General features: G+C 48.8%; 5 protein-coding genes across 5 annotated transcripts; 2 read left to right on the top strand and 3 right to left on the bottom strand.

Annotated features, from left to right (window-relative positions):
• Positions 1-133: 133 nt before the first annotated feature.
• GCG54_00005916 (uncharacterized protein) lies at positions 134-1189 on the top strand (the record flags this gene model as incomplete). Its single annotated transcript, XM_045405931.1, has 1 exon — positions 134-1189. One exon carries the CDS (start codon positions 134-136, stop codon positions 1187-1189), a length of 1056 nt encoding a protein of 351 aa, XP_045264329.1.
• Positions 1190-2632: 1443 nt separating this feature from the next.
• Positions 2633-4753, bottom strand: GCG54_00005915 (Copper amine oxidase 1; the record flags this gene model as incomplete). The annotated part of the gene is made up of 3 exons (XM_045405930.1): positions 2633-2805; positions 2883-4315; positions 4368-4753. The coding sequence occupies 3 exons, from the start codon at positions 4751-4753 to the stop codon at positions 2633-2635; spliced, it is 1992 nt and encodes a 663-aa protein (XP_045264328.1).
• Positions 4754-6077: 1324 nt separating this feature from the next.
• Positions 6078-8045, bottom strand: GCG54_00005914 (uncharacterized protein; the record flags this gene model as incomplete). The annotated part of the gene is made up of 5 exons (XM_045405929.1): positions 6078-6774; positions 6837-6970; positions 7057-7364; positions 7414-7851; positions 8015-8045. 5 exons carry the CDS (start codon positions 8043-8045, stop codon positions 6078-6080), a joined length of 1608 nt encoding a protein of 535 aa, XP_045264327.1.
• A 577-nt stretch (positions 8046-8622) lies between these two features.
• Positions 8623-9723, bottom strand: GCG54_00005913 (Dioxygenase swnH1; the record flags this gene model as incomplete). The annotated part of the gene is made up of 3 exons (XM_045405928.1): positions 8623-8974; positions 9056-9431; positions 9519-9723. The coding sequence occupies 3 exons, from the start codon at positions 9721-9723 to the stop codon at positions 8623-8625; spliced, it is 933 nt and encodes a 310-aa protein (XP_045264326.1).
• Positions 9724-10752: 1029 nt separating this feature from the next.
• Positions 10753-12888, top strand: GCG54_00005912 (Choline transport protein; the record flags this gene model as incomplete). The annotated part of the gene is made up of 9 exons (XM_045405927.1): positions 10753-11019; positions 11080-11214; positions 11268-11377; positions 11433-11563; positions 11625-11858; positions 11916-12096; positions 12146-12210; positions 12265-12323; positions 12382-12888. The coding sequence occupies 9 exons, from the start codon at positions 10753-10755 to the stop codon at positions 12886-12888; spliced, it is 1689 nt and encodes a 562-aa protein (XP_045264325.1).
• Between the last annotated feature and the right edge of the window lie 377 nt (positions 12889-13265).

Genomic DNA, 13265 nt, shown 5'->3' with positions numbered 1-13265 from the left:
TGGTGTCAATAGTGACACATTTGATACAAGCTTTCGAAGAGCGCGTAGTTACACGTGACCTCCATATGTATGTATATTCGCCAGACCGCCTTTTTTATCCACATCGTTGCTATTTCTATGATCACATGGCAATATGTTTGAATCTCTGAGTATTTACGAACCCTCTGATGAGTTCTTATCTGCTCCAGACGCAGTGTTCCCCAGTCTCGGCGATGTTGAGTACGCGGCTGAGGAAGAAGACACACAGACGGAATCTCTTTCCATTTTGTCGACACTTCTGGCGGATTTCTTCAAACTTCGTGAGGAAGTACTGGGCCTTTGGCAACAATATCAGGCTGGATCTAGAGATCTTGCTGCCGTTGCGGTAGCTACAAACACAGCCATCAAGCTTGCTCATAGCATGGAAGAAGAGGTTTCCACGCAGCTGAAGAAGCTTGGTGGGGTGAAAGAACTTATCCCGATGGTGTTTGGGGGCGCATGTGCGGCTCAGGGGCTGCATCCTGAGGATAAACGTCAACCAACCGATGACTACAACTATAGGTGCTACGCTGAGACTAATTTTTTCCTCTATAACATTCTATGCCTCCTTAACGCTTACAAGGGACAGGGTCTCTCTGACACGTGTCCTTCCTGCAATGGAAAGTTCGGCTGGTACAGAGACGATCACAAGGCTGAAGACGACCGGGAGCGTTGGCAAGAGGATAAAGCGGCTCTACTGGAGCTCTTTGCGGACATGCATGTCATCGTCACGACACTCAAGGGCATTCAAGTTCAAGACGAGTTCGTCAAAGGTTTCAAGCAAAAGATGCAGACGAAGAAAATCCCCGGTGTCTGGCTTGCATTTGGTGCACGGATCTACCTAGACGTCCTCAAATCTCTTGGTTCTGAAGTCCGCAGAGGCGGGGAATATTTGAAGAGGATCACGAATTCAATTGGAGATGTCGTCAGAGAAGCACCAGAGCTTAAGAAGGGTCGCCACTTCAAGGAGGCAATTGATGATCTCCTGATGTCGGTGGACCAGTGGGGCTCAGATAAAGATATCTTCAACACCATACGGCAAGTTAGTGGTCTGCCAACCAGGCCGTCCAACTTCTTGAGTTACAATCCCATGTTCTGCGATCTTCACGTTCACGACATAAGAACAGCCTTCCACCGGCTTGGTATCGAGTTCGTATCCAAGGGAAATTGATGCATGCTGTCCAGCTGTATCAAGCGCTGCGACAAGAGGGAATCCTTGAGGAACAGGAGAAGAGAGCGGACCTTGGATTCATTGCGAAGATCCAAGGGAACTCGGCATTCTTTTTGGGGAATCCTCCGACATCTCTTGAGGCCTATTCCAAAAACTTTGCACTTACCAAGGGAATCTCAGCGACGCATTGGTTACCAAATCGCAGCACTAAGAACAAAAAGATTCCGATGTCTCGGGCTGGTATCAGAACGATCAACTACCAGGCTAGGGCATCTATGGCCTTTGCTCAAACGTTCTTAGTTGACTCGGATTCAAGAGGAGTTGCGAAGATAAGGTGCAATTGCTGCTTAGCAATTGTGGTTCCACTTTTGCAACAAGAGGGCTGGGTGTCGAAGTGGTTGATCTCATTCTCAACAGCAGTGGATGGTACAAGAAACACGATTCCGACGGAAATCGGGAACTTGAGTCCGCAAGCACGAATGATGAAAAAGATTCGATCAAGAACAAGAGAAAGGTGCGTGATAACTCGATTTCGTATGATCTTGCACGAGTTGTTGGCTGACACTGGGTGTGTCAGGCGGCTATAAGATCTCTTAGTCCAGTCCAGCTCACCCATCAAGTTTGCATGGCTGTCGACGAGGAAGTTCCTGGAATCATGCTCAATTATTTCGGCTTGGGGCTCACCTGTCGCGAGCTTCTAAAGACTGTGCGGGATGCTGTGGACGAAAACATTGCAGGCGGGTCTCTCAGTTCAGGGCTGCTGTAGCAGATCGATGCACAAGTCTGCGACGTGGTTGGTCTTATTTTTCAGCGGCGATAGGGCAGGGGCTCCCGCCTTCCACCGCGCCTCTCAAAGAAGCAGCCGATGCTTTCAGAACAGTTCCAGAGGCGAAAGTCCAATGTCATATCGAATATGTTGCCTAGTATTACATCGTATCAGACTGAAAAGTTCTTCGCAGCGCTTAAGGACCGTGAACTTGTGTTATTCTGAATCACATTTTTGCGTTTTATGGATGCGACTCACTTTGACAGGTTCATCTGCACTTGGCTCAAACTACTCTGGCAATGTTTTCTAATTGGGCCGGAGACGCTATTTCCAGCGCGCTGCCGAAACTACGACATGTGAGGCGCTTGTCTCGAGCTTAGGCTTTAGTCCTCTCGATCCAGAAAACTCATGGTTAGTGGAACATCGAGTTCATAACACTGAGGGTACCGCATGCTTGATATCAATAGTTACTTATTGCAGATTAGCAAGGAAGAACGAAAACAAATCTGTCGCCACTGAGCTGCAAGATGTGACACAACTTGCATATCATAGTCGTGTCGCAAAAGTTCTCAATCTCAACGTAGACATCATAAATTACAAGTTCAAAACACAAAACCAGCAGTTTCAGGACATTTGCCTGCTTCACTTCTTTCGATCCGACTCGGCGATCTTTCTCCTCATTGCGTGCCTGCTGCTTGGCAACATGGAAAGGATCCATCCGCTGCCGTATGAAGAGTTGATTTGTTATAGCGCTGCTCGGACCGCGGAACATCGTTTGAGGGATTCTTGCGAAAGAAGCTTGTCGGCTTCAATGTGCAAGATAGCTTCTCAGCGGGCATGACAGGAAAGTCTATGTCGTATCAGAGTCCATAATTCTTAAGCAAACTCTTATGTGGTCAGGAACGGCAGCAAGAAGGGGCAACTAACCTTCAGGCCGAGTGACATGGGTCAGTCCAAAACAATGCCAAAGTACGACATCCTCATTCTCGGCATTTTCGTCTCGCGTTGCATACGTTGCAAGTCCAGTGTCTTCCCGACTTTGATTGGTGAACTCCCCTGCGGCCCATAACTCATCATCTCGGTATCGTGTTACCCAAATGGGTTTGGATGCAAAAGTTCCCCGCCGATAATTGAATGTCTCAGGTCCCATCATCAACATTTGGCTAGGTGCTGCATGAAGCTTGTATCCAGCCGGCTTGCCCGATATCTCATTCACGCGGGATGGGTTCGTGATTCGGTACGTGCGACCGGACGAGAGGTCTAGGTCATAGCCGCCAGGCTTCGTAATTGGAGTGGTTTTGACGCGAAATGCGCATCCAAAAGGGTCAAGGTTAGGATTACCCCGAACGGGCAAACAATCATCCCGCACGATTGTATTGTTCCTTTCGCCATCAAGTATCGGGTCGACGCGTACACAGAAAAGATGTTGGTGATTTACAGCAAGAACCCCAGGAGCTACCACCGTGCCCCACGGGGATACGCTGAGGTCTGGACGGATTGGCATGGTAGACAAGATACCTGTTGCTTGCACTTCGATGTGAAGATTAGCGGCTTGGTCAAGCACAAAGGCTAAAATGTACTCGTAGTTGGCAACAGTCGACGTGCATTGAATGACAAGTTTGCGGTCTCGTACCACTGAAGACTTGCTGTTGCGGAAATTGGTGTGCTTCCAGCCAATGCCGTCATCGACTTCATGCATACAAACCACATTCGGCATCAGGACAGGGTCTCCGGTAGCCGAGACACGTACTCCGTCGAAATAGGCGATGTGGCCGAGGCAATCGCATCCAAGAGCTAAGCTATTGGATGTCAGCCCAAACCCAGAGTCACCAAGATCAAAGGCCTGCTTTCGGTGGTAAGGGGTTCGAGGATCGCCATAAGGAACCGTCATTTCGCTCATGGACACTCGGTAGAAAAGAGATCTTTCGCCGTACCGCACATCGTGCAAAACGGGACCCTCTCGCAGTGACCATCCCAGTTGAAATTGCCACTTTTGCCAGAGTACAGTTCGATCGTCGATTTGGAAAGATGGGCCTTCAGGTTGAATAATATGCAAAGGCTTCAGATCTTTGCGTAGTGCTTCCGTGCCGAGTATGTTGGCACTATATTCGACAGGCTCGACTGGTGTCCATGGCTGAGTTTCGGTATCAAGTTCATCGCCAACGCCGAGCGGAAGTCTTTGAAGATCCACAAGCTCCATTGTATGTGCATCGAAGATAGGTGCAAGTGGTAACGGAGTTGAATAGTGATTTGCCTCCTCGTCGTCGTTCAGGGCCAAGTACATGTAGCATTGAAAAAGTCGTCTTCTTTCGGAAGGGTCATCCGTGCCGTATGCCCAAGGATCGTTCACGATTCGGGCGCTATCCAGCAACTTCAGTCTACATTGTTCTAGGACATTCCCATTTGGCATACCTTGGTGGAACTTTCAACTTTGCAATCTCCGCAAGAACTGCCGGGTGCTTGTTGCAGGCCTTAGTCACGAGGTCGTATTCTACCCAGTCCACTGGGCCTTGGACGTCTGGAAGTTCTTCGGTGGTCTCTATAATGCCGCTAGAGACATTCAAAATTGATTTTGTGAGAACTTTCGAGTTCTTTTGGTGGTAATAAATTCGAGCTTTGCGATCCGGTACCCGGTTCCCCCTTTGCAGGTGGGCGAGAACCTCGTCTTTGGGCGGCTCTGCCAGATCAACCACCTTAAAGCGGATGCTCATTGGTGGCAAGTTCAACTCCTGCAAAAGGAGCTGCGATGCCTTGCGGACTTCATCGACTGATAGAGGGTCTAGGGGATGTTTGGGCATGGCGGCAGAATGAAGAAAAAGGACTATTTGGAACGAGGTACAACCGATGATATCTGGTAATAACAAAATCGCAAGGCAGTCATTTGAGTATTGTTGAGTCAATCCAAAAAAGCATACTTGGACACCGCGATCACCTATTACGTCCCAGTATTGAAGGATGATTCGAGCCCGAAAACGGAAATAGCTCCAGCGACGGGTTGAGAGAGTATGTGGGATCTTACGACATCCCGAATCATCCACTTTTTGTGCCCACGCAAAACTGTACTACTTTCGATTACCCCGCCTTTGCATGTGACAAAAGAACCAAAATATACATCGCATCAGTTCTTGGTATCTTGCAGTACTTGCACGAGTGGAGGCTGAAGCCAATAGGAATAAAAGTCAAGATGTCGACTTCGAGCAAAGTAGACCTGTATACGCCGTTGGTGCGACGCGCCACCTTGGCACGCAACCTTGGGGCTTCGGTGGATCAGATGCATTGTCCGTCCCGAAGAGGAAAAACTGTCAGCAACCATGACGGTGCGGACTGTTGTTCGCGTGTGGCTTGTTCTCCCAACGGCTCCAGCTATGGTATCGTCTTTGAGCGAGCCGGCTTGCCAACACTTTTTCCGGCTGCTTGCATGTTTACTATTCTCTTATCTCGCATGTATCTCGGGAAGATACAAGACCATCGTGCGAATTTAGCAACCCTCATTCTTACAAGATGCGGGGTTCAATCGACCCCCATAGATACGAAGGTAATTTGTATGACTTGCGCTTACGAATCAGGTGGCGGAATCCCTGAGAACAATCAAGTCTTAGCTTTCAAATGAGCGAGTCGATGAATCCTACTTAGGTGTCGACACTGACACGAGCGTTGCCTCTTGGTGACTGTCTTATCTCAACGACTCCAAGAATGGCATACAAAGGCATTCGGCTTCTTAAAATCAAAGTCTCTGCTATCGGCTTCTACTATCCTTCTGTGTAATCTGTCTGAACCAGCCTGAGTGTCTGCTTCAAGATTTAAGCACTGAGATAACTGGTGGGACGTGATAATTCGAGGCGTCAGCAATGCGTCTGAGTCTAATCTACATGTAGATTGCCAAAGGTATGGGAAGTGAGACTCCGTTCAGGCCTTGAATATGAAACAAAGTTGACATCAAAGTCCTGTATGTGCTTTATTTCCTAAAATGGCAACAGTCCGCATCCGCACATCGGCTCTCTTCGTCAAAAATCCGATTACGACGTACAGCGTACACGTATCTCATGGCCGCATGCCTTTTGACTCCATGATTTAAAAGAACAGATACGCATGTTGCTGTCTGAGGGCCTCGGAGCAGGTCTTTTATTGCGCTTCAGTATTTCTCCGGTCGTTTTTTATGACGTCAAATGTACTTACAAACTCCATCCAAGGGATGTTAGGCCAGGCACGAATGTGATTCGCCCTAGCTTCCCAAACCTTTTCAAGCACTTCTGTCATTGCAGCATGTTCAAATCCGGTTGAGCGCTTGATTTGCTGGATACATAGTGTTGCATAATGCATTTGGTGTCCTGTAGAGGTGTCGACAGCGGCGAGGAAAAGGGGAAATAGCAACCGTTTGTGAAAAGGGGAGCTCATTGGTATTCGTGAACTGGCGTCTAGTATAGCGCTGACCGAGACTTTCACCTTGTCAGATTCACAGGGAATTGAAAAGGTGTCTGGCCAACGGATCACTCGCAAAAGACAGGCATGGCGATAGGCGTCGGCAAGATCTCTCCATTCGGCATCAGGGCTGGGATAATCTAGTTCCTCCAGCCTAATATTTCGAAAGAACACTTCTGCATCTTGCAAGACTTGCTCGAAATCGTTTAAACTGATCGATTTGGCTTGGTGGCATTTGGCCGCTGCGATGACCTCGCCTATGCGATGGAAAACGGCAGGAGGGCAACCAACCAAGGTGTGGAAGCTTGATCGTGCTTTTGGGTCAGCCACGACACATAGGCGAACGGCTTCTGAGTAAGTAAGTTTCTCTGCGCCACTGAAACCCCTCAGTACATCCAACCTATCGACTTATGTCAGTTGAAATGTTGCGTGTCTTCAGAAAGCCTGGAATGATGAACCCACCATGCTAGTGCTGACAGGAAGAACATGCTAGCGCTTGACGTCTGTCCGAGGCTTGAGGCCACTGCAACTCTATCGCATAGAAACGACACCCCTGTCAGATGCACGGCATGGGCGGATATGCCCATTTCGCAGATCTTAGCTCACGTTAGTGTGACTGATGGGCTCGGATCCGGGACGTGGGGGAGTTAATGACAAATTCTAGATTTGCCAAGACACTCACGTCATGCAAGACCAAGAGCAGTATAATTGCCAGTACGGCGTCTTCTTCAGCAGCCGCCAGTCCGTAGATCTCTTCCTTTATGAGAAGCGAACTCAGAGCGTTGAGGGCTGCCACTCGATGTTGTAGAGCCGTAGCCATATCAACCTGTTCAACTCCATAGGGGGACAGAGTCATATGGCATGCGGCCAAGCCCAGGACGGCGTGAAGAACTCCGACATGTTGATGCGCAAGAGGTAACACGTGAAGTCGGAACGGATTTTGGGTCTCGTTGACTACGATTGTCAAGTGTTGGCTCAACTTTTCGTCAACTACTTCTTGTGAGGCCCAATACTAGCTTTTTAGTTTGATGGGACTCACAATAAATCAACAAGTTTCGGTTCAGAGCGGTCAGAGGCTCTTTTTCGAAGTGGCGCTCAGTAAAAGAAACTGGTGATGGTTGGCCAACCGAGATTTGATGGGGAGACGTCGACGCGTCCGGTGATGTGCCCTGATGCACGAGGTGGTGCAAAACTTGCGCACTGCGACTGTCAGTCGATATGGATGTCTGGGGGCTTTGGGCCGACGGAGAACTTCGGCCTTGGCTCCGACCGGGCTTCCTTGAGGGATGTGAGATATTTTCGTCTCGTTGCTGAACTTTGCTGCCGTTGGACGCGATAGCAGTGGACGGCGATTCGCAAAATTGAAACCTGGGGGGGTATCCTTCGCATTGGAGACCTTTCGACTTGCATCGATTGCATGTCGGCCGTGTTCTGTCGCATTTGCGACACTTCTTTCGACAAGTTCCGCATGCCGGGTCTGGAATTCATGTGTCCAAATATTAGAGCTGGGACATGGGTAGAAACGGGACATAGCTTCCACTTTGCGAGGCAGGGGAAGATGGGGGCTAATTGACGGGGCAGGTTGTGCTTCCCACAGCAGCAGAGCGCAGCAATCCCAACGAGTGATTTGTCTGACTTACCCTTTCGAACGGCTTTTGAGCCTCTGGCCATGGCAAGTTTTCCATGCATGATTGATTTTGCTGCTGTGTAAAGCGTTACTCTTGCTGTGGCTCTGTGGCGAGAGTAGATAATGTAGATGAAGGAAAATGGCCGTCCTGTCTGGCGTCGAGAGCGCCTGCGCTAGTGGAGTTTACGGAGGTCTGACTAAGGGTAATTGAATCAGCACAATGTCCTTGTGCGGCACCGTCACCTCCGGTTTGCCGCTATTTTCTTACCCTTCTGCCGGGCCGAGCCCTTGTAATTAACATCCCTGTGTACCCTATTGCCGTGTCTCATCGCTGCGGTCGAATTTCTCCATCTTTGCGTGACTCTCTACCATTACCAGCCCTGGTTTTGTATTATGGCAGTAGGAATCAAGAGGCGTTATGAGAATTCTCATCAAGTTCAAGGTAAAGTTCAGTGGCTCGAATACACGAGAGAGGCTGAGGTGTTCTTTTAGATTTATCTTATTGTGAACGTGCAAACAGAAAAATAAACATTGTTACACTATAAGTGTCATTTTAAATGAATCGCTTTGCAAAACATTGTTTTAATCACTACGAAAGAACGAATAATTTACCCCCAAAGCCTAGAAATCGCTTGGCCTTCCGTCCCCTTTCAACTCTGGACGCAGGACAAAGATCGGATCCATTTGGTCAACATATCCGCAGGCAGGGTCGCTCATGGCGTAGCCCATGTATTCCTGAATGGGCCTGTCATAATTCTTCGCAATATCTTGAGGCACGGAGAGGTACTGGTTCTCCTCTTGTCGTAGATATCCTCGAATGGAAAAAGTCGCGAAAACCAGTCGTTTCTCGTTTTTTGTGACGTTATGTCCGCCGGCATGATATGCTGAGGCTAGCATGATGAAAGCGTCGCCTTTGTCCATCTCAGCATAAATGCACTCGTCGACTCGTGGTGGCAAGTGTCTGTCGGTGCCCCTAGCATTCAATCACTATCAGCACAGTACAACATGCATCTACTGCGGTCGACGCCGAGACTCTGCTTGAAAATCTTCATACCAGAGGTGGCTGCGAGGAATGAACTGGGTGCCTCCATTCTCTTTTGTGACTTTGCTTCCAGCCACAAAAAGCCCTACTGCGGTCTCTCGGTTCTTGTCTCGTTCATCATCCCATGCCTCTATCTCCTGGTGGTGGTTGTGGCTGATGTAGTCATCCCTATGCAGGGGTTGGGCTTTTCCGCCGGGTCCAATCCTCATGGCAGTGCAAGAGTGGACATACGGCTTCGAAACCGACTCCTTTTTCTCGTTGCCCCACCAGAACCAGTTTCGAGTGGTCAGAAAGTGTTCGCACACCTTCTGATATATGGGATTCATCATTTGGGTTCTGGCGTATGTGGGGCTGAGAGCAAGGAGGGCTGGCGCTCGTTGGGTTTCCTCTGCCATTCATCAGCAAGAGCTGTGTTGATGTCGAGTAGCCTCCCAGCAACATGACAGACGGCTGTTGATAGGCCGATGAGGCTTACTTGGAAAGAATGACCCATTCCACTCAGCGTCGCTTTCTAGGCGCTCACGACACTCTTCATAGGATTTGTCGACGTCCTCAACGGCCACAAGCCCTTTGACAAACACACCACCATCGCGCTTCAAAAGGTAGATGATGTCCTCAATAGGGGTTTCGGCTGAGATCTTCTGGACTTCGGGGCCGTATCTATCGGAAATTCTCGACATGTTCACAGGCTTTGGTCGTGTTCGACAACAAAAGTTAGGGATAGCAGTTGTGATGAGATACGTTAGAGCCTGGGGCTTGGTGTTGAAAAAGGCTTTGGCGTGATGACGCGTGTGAAACTGACTTCGATGGGTACTCGAATTGAAAAAAAAAAACAAAAAGTTGGTTTTAAAGACCTTCTGACGCTTCGCTTCCGGGGAATGATGGCTTACTGCAGGCTCAAAGAACTTGGGCCCGCTCGTTCCACCAAGGCGACGCAGCGTTGTGAGCTACCTACCTAATTAGCATTGGGGTGGCGTCCGTTTATTGCTGACAGGCACTGTAGCAGTGCAGGTTCCAGCCCACTGCCATGGTTGAGACTATTTCCTAAACCGGAGACAGAAGGCGCAAGCCCCATGTGATGGTGGGGGTCCGTGAGTAATATAATTAGCGCGGCTTTTATGCATAACAACATACAAGTTGACAATCAACACAGTTGGCGCTGCGTTCGGGGTTAGCAGTCGCCGAATGTCACACGAGGGGTCCGAATGGCAAAGCATGGCAACTGGGGTAAGATCCTATGACCTCCGTGTCCATAGGCTTCAGGTTTGGGGCTATGATTGGCAAGGAGGTGCACGACTGATATGTCTTATCGTCACTTGTCACTGAAAGGCACGTCGCCCGAATTGCGAATCGCACAGTCTGCGGGTGGAGCCACTCACAAACGTCAAGGGCATGGCGAATGGATGCCGAAGACATCTACAGCAATTCGCTATCTATGCTTGGTCCGTGGTTACAATGCATCGACGAACATGATGTCAATGTGGCAGAAGTGTGATAAGAAAATTAGCTGGGCTGTCAAAAGCACCACTTATGAAGTTGTAGAGAGGACATCAGCTACATGATTCTTGGTGGAGAGTTGAAGGCTATAAAGACCTTGTCATAGCTAGTTCTCCGCGGTCGTGAAAAGAGTGCCCGTAGACCTTCGTCTTATATTTTATAGACTTTCGAAACGTCTAACACGACTCCTCTTCGCTCCCATTAACTTGAGAATGATGAACCATGCCATATATGCCGATGCCGTTCCACATGCCGACCCGGCAGCTATAGCGGCCAACAAGTGCTTCGCGAAAGATGCAGCCTCGAATGAGCCCCTTCACCGATTGAGCATATCCCATGGTACACTAGAACCCTACGCGAACATAGACGATGCAATCCTGAGGGCCAATGGCCATGATCAAGTTTTGAAGCGCCAATTCAGCTGGGTTTCAGCTTTAGGCCTCTCTTTTTCTATCACCAACTCTTGGATCGGTTATCTTGTACGTCCATGTTCTCTTTGATCATCGCAAAAATTGAAACTTTTCGTTCTGCGCTAACAGTTTCCATTGAAGAGCAATTTCGGTCAGAATCTTATCTATGGTGGTCCGCAGTCGTGTATATTTGGGCTCCTCGTCGCATTTGCCGCTCAGCTTGTCATAACTCTTGGTCTGGGTGAGATAGCGTCTGCTTTCCCGGTCCGTCGTATCTGTCACATACCAACCAGTCTTCACTGTTAATGAAAGTGTAGTCCACCGGTGGCCAGTATCACTTCTGCTACATCTTATCATCTCCAAATACAAGACGATTCGCCGGGTACCTGATAGGTTGGATGTCGATGCTGGCTTGGTGGATCGTCACGTAAGTAATTTTCTCTTTGGAAGTCAGTCGTGGTATTTCGAAAGCTAACGTAAAGTGTCTTGAGATGTTCGGGAATATCCTTATTCTCCATGACCTTAGCTGGTATGATCCAATTTTGGCATCCCGGTTTTGAAGGAACACAATGGCAGATCTATTTAATCTATGTGGGGACTGCCACCGTCACAGGTGCTTTCACCTCCCGAATTTCATATCGAATCCTTTGAAACTCATTTCTGACAACTCTCAGTACTTCCTGTGATTTCTGCCTCTCAAAAGATCACCTTCATAGTTCAGCTTTCGTTGTACAGTTCAGTTTTGGGCTTTCTGGTGCTCTTATTTGTAGCCATCGCTTTGCATAAACAGAGCCAACCTGCATCTTTCCTGACCCAATCGGGTCTAGGATCAAGGAGATGGCCTGCAGGGATAGCGTGGACCTTGGGTATCGCGAATGCAATGTACGCCTTTGGGGGGACGGACGATGGTAAGTCACACCCACATGATGATATCTCGGATAGTGAATCTTTCTAATACTTAGTAGTTATTCACATTAGCGAGGAAATGCCGCATCCCGGTCGCCGAGTCCCACAGGTCATGATGCTGACAATGATCATCGGTCTGGCCACAGCCTTCCCTCTGTTCTTGTCTCTCATGTTCTACATGAAAGACTTTGCGGCGGTTATTTCATCTCGTTTGCCTAGCTTGGAACTGATAAACCAGGTGTTTGTACTCCTATCACGATCGACACTGGCGACTTCAACTCTAATGCAGTGTCAGGACCGGCAACGACAAGGTCACTTTGCCTCTATTCGCTTATATCCTCTTCGTTTATCTAGGTGAGTGATTCCACATCGGCAATGGCCCACCCGTCTCACTGATATCTGTCCCAGTTTGTCTTCCATCACAATGGGTCACCAGTGGTCGTCTAGCCTGGGCATTTGCTCGCGATGTGGGTTATGCAACGTGGGAAGTCAGCCCCGCTGCGCAGTATTGCTGACTGTTTCCAGAGAGGAGTACCCTTCTCGAGCTACTTCGCAAATGTTGATAGCAAACGACACCTGCCCATTCGAACTACCGTCGCTTCCTACGTATTCGCCTGTCTCTACGGTCTTTTGTACTTGGTATCAACCTCTGCCTTTAATTCAATAGTGACCTCAGCAGTCCTTTTCTTGAACATCACTTATGCAGCTCCACAAGCCATCCTCCTCTTTCGGGGCCGACAAAGATGCTTGCCTCGTCGGTACTTTAACCTTGGTTGGGCTGGATATGTTTGTAACATATTATCCATCTTGTGGATATTGGTATTGTTGGTCTTTATATGTATGCCACCCAGCCTCCCTGCGACACCTGCCAGCATGAATTATACTGCCGTAGTTTTGGTTGGGCTTTTATTCGTTGTCGTTTCCTTGTGGTACATGGACAGGAACAAAACCTTTCAGGGGCCTGAGATCGATTGGGACATGATCAGATCATTGAACTCATCTAGGGCTGGGGCCGCAAACGACGCGAGGTGAACCAGTACGGAGGAGAGGTGCCGGAAAAGTCGTCCGTCTTTGAAACTCTGTACCGTCACGCGCAAAACGGTGCCAATTCATCTACGGGGTACGCAGAAAATGGTCGCTTCACAAGATAGAATCCCAAATCAGAAAACATACACATAACATTGTTTCTCGAAAGGGTCTGTTCATCACCTCGTTACACATCAAAAGGTACGAGACTGGAACATTTCCCAGTCTGGAGATGTTCGAAACCCCCACCCAGTCTCCACAACCCCGAGAAATATCACCCTAGCTCGAGCATCCCATGACCCTTGTTCAAGTGCAATTTCTCCCAACTGGATCTAGTCCGACGTTGAACGGAAAGCTGTCCTCTACCATGGATATACCTTGGT

The sequence above is a fragment of the Colletotrichum gloeosporioides genome (genome assembly GCF_011800055.1).
Source record: "Colletotrichum gloeosporioides strain Lc1 chromosome Unknown consensus_47, whole genome shotgun sequence".
Lineage (NCBI taxonomy): Eukaryota > Fungi > Ascomycota > Sordariomycetes > Glomerellales > Glomerellaceae > Colletotrichum > Colletotrichum gloeosporioides.
This window is presented reverse-complemented; position numbering and strand designations above follow the sequence as displayed.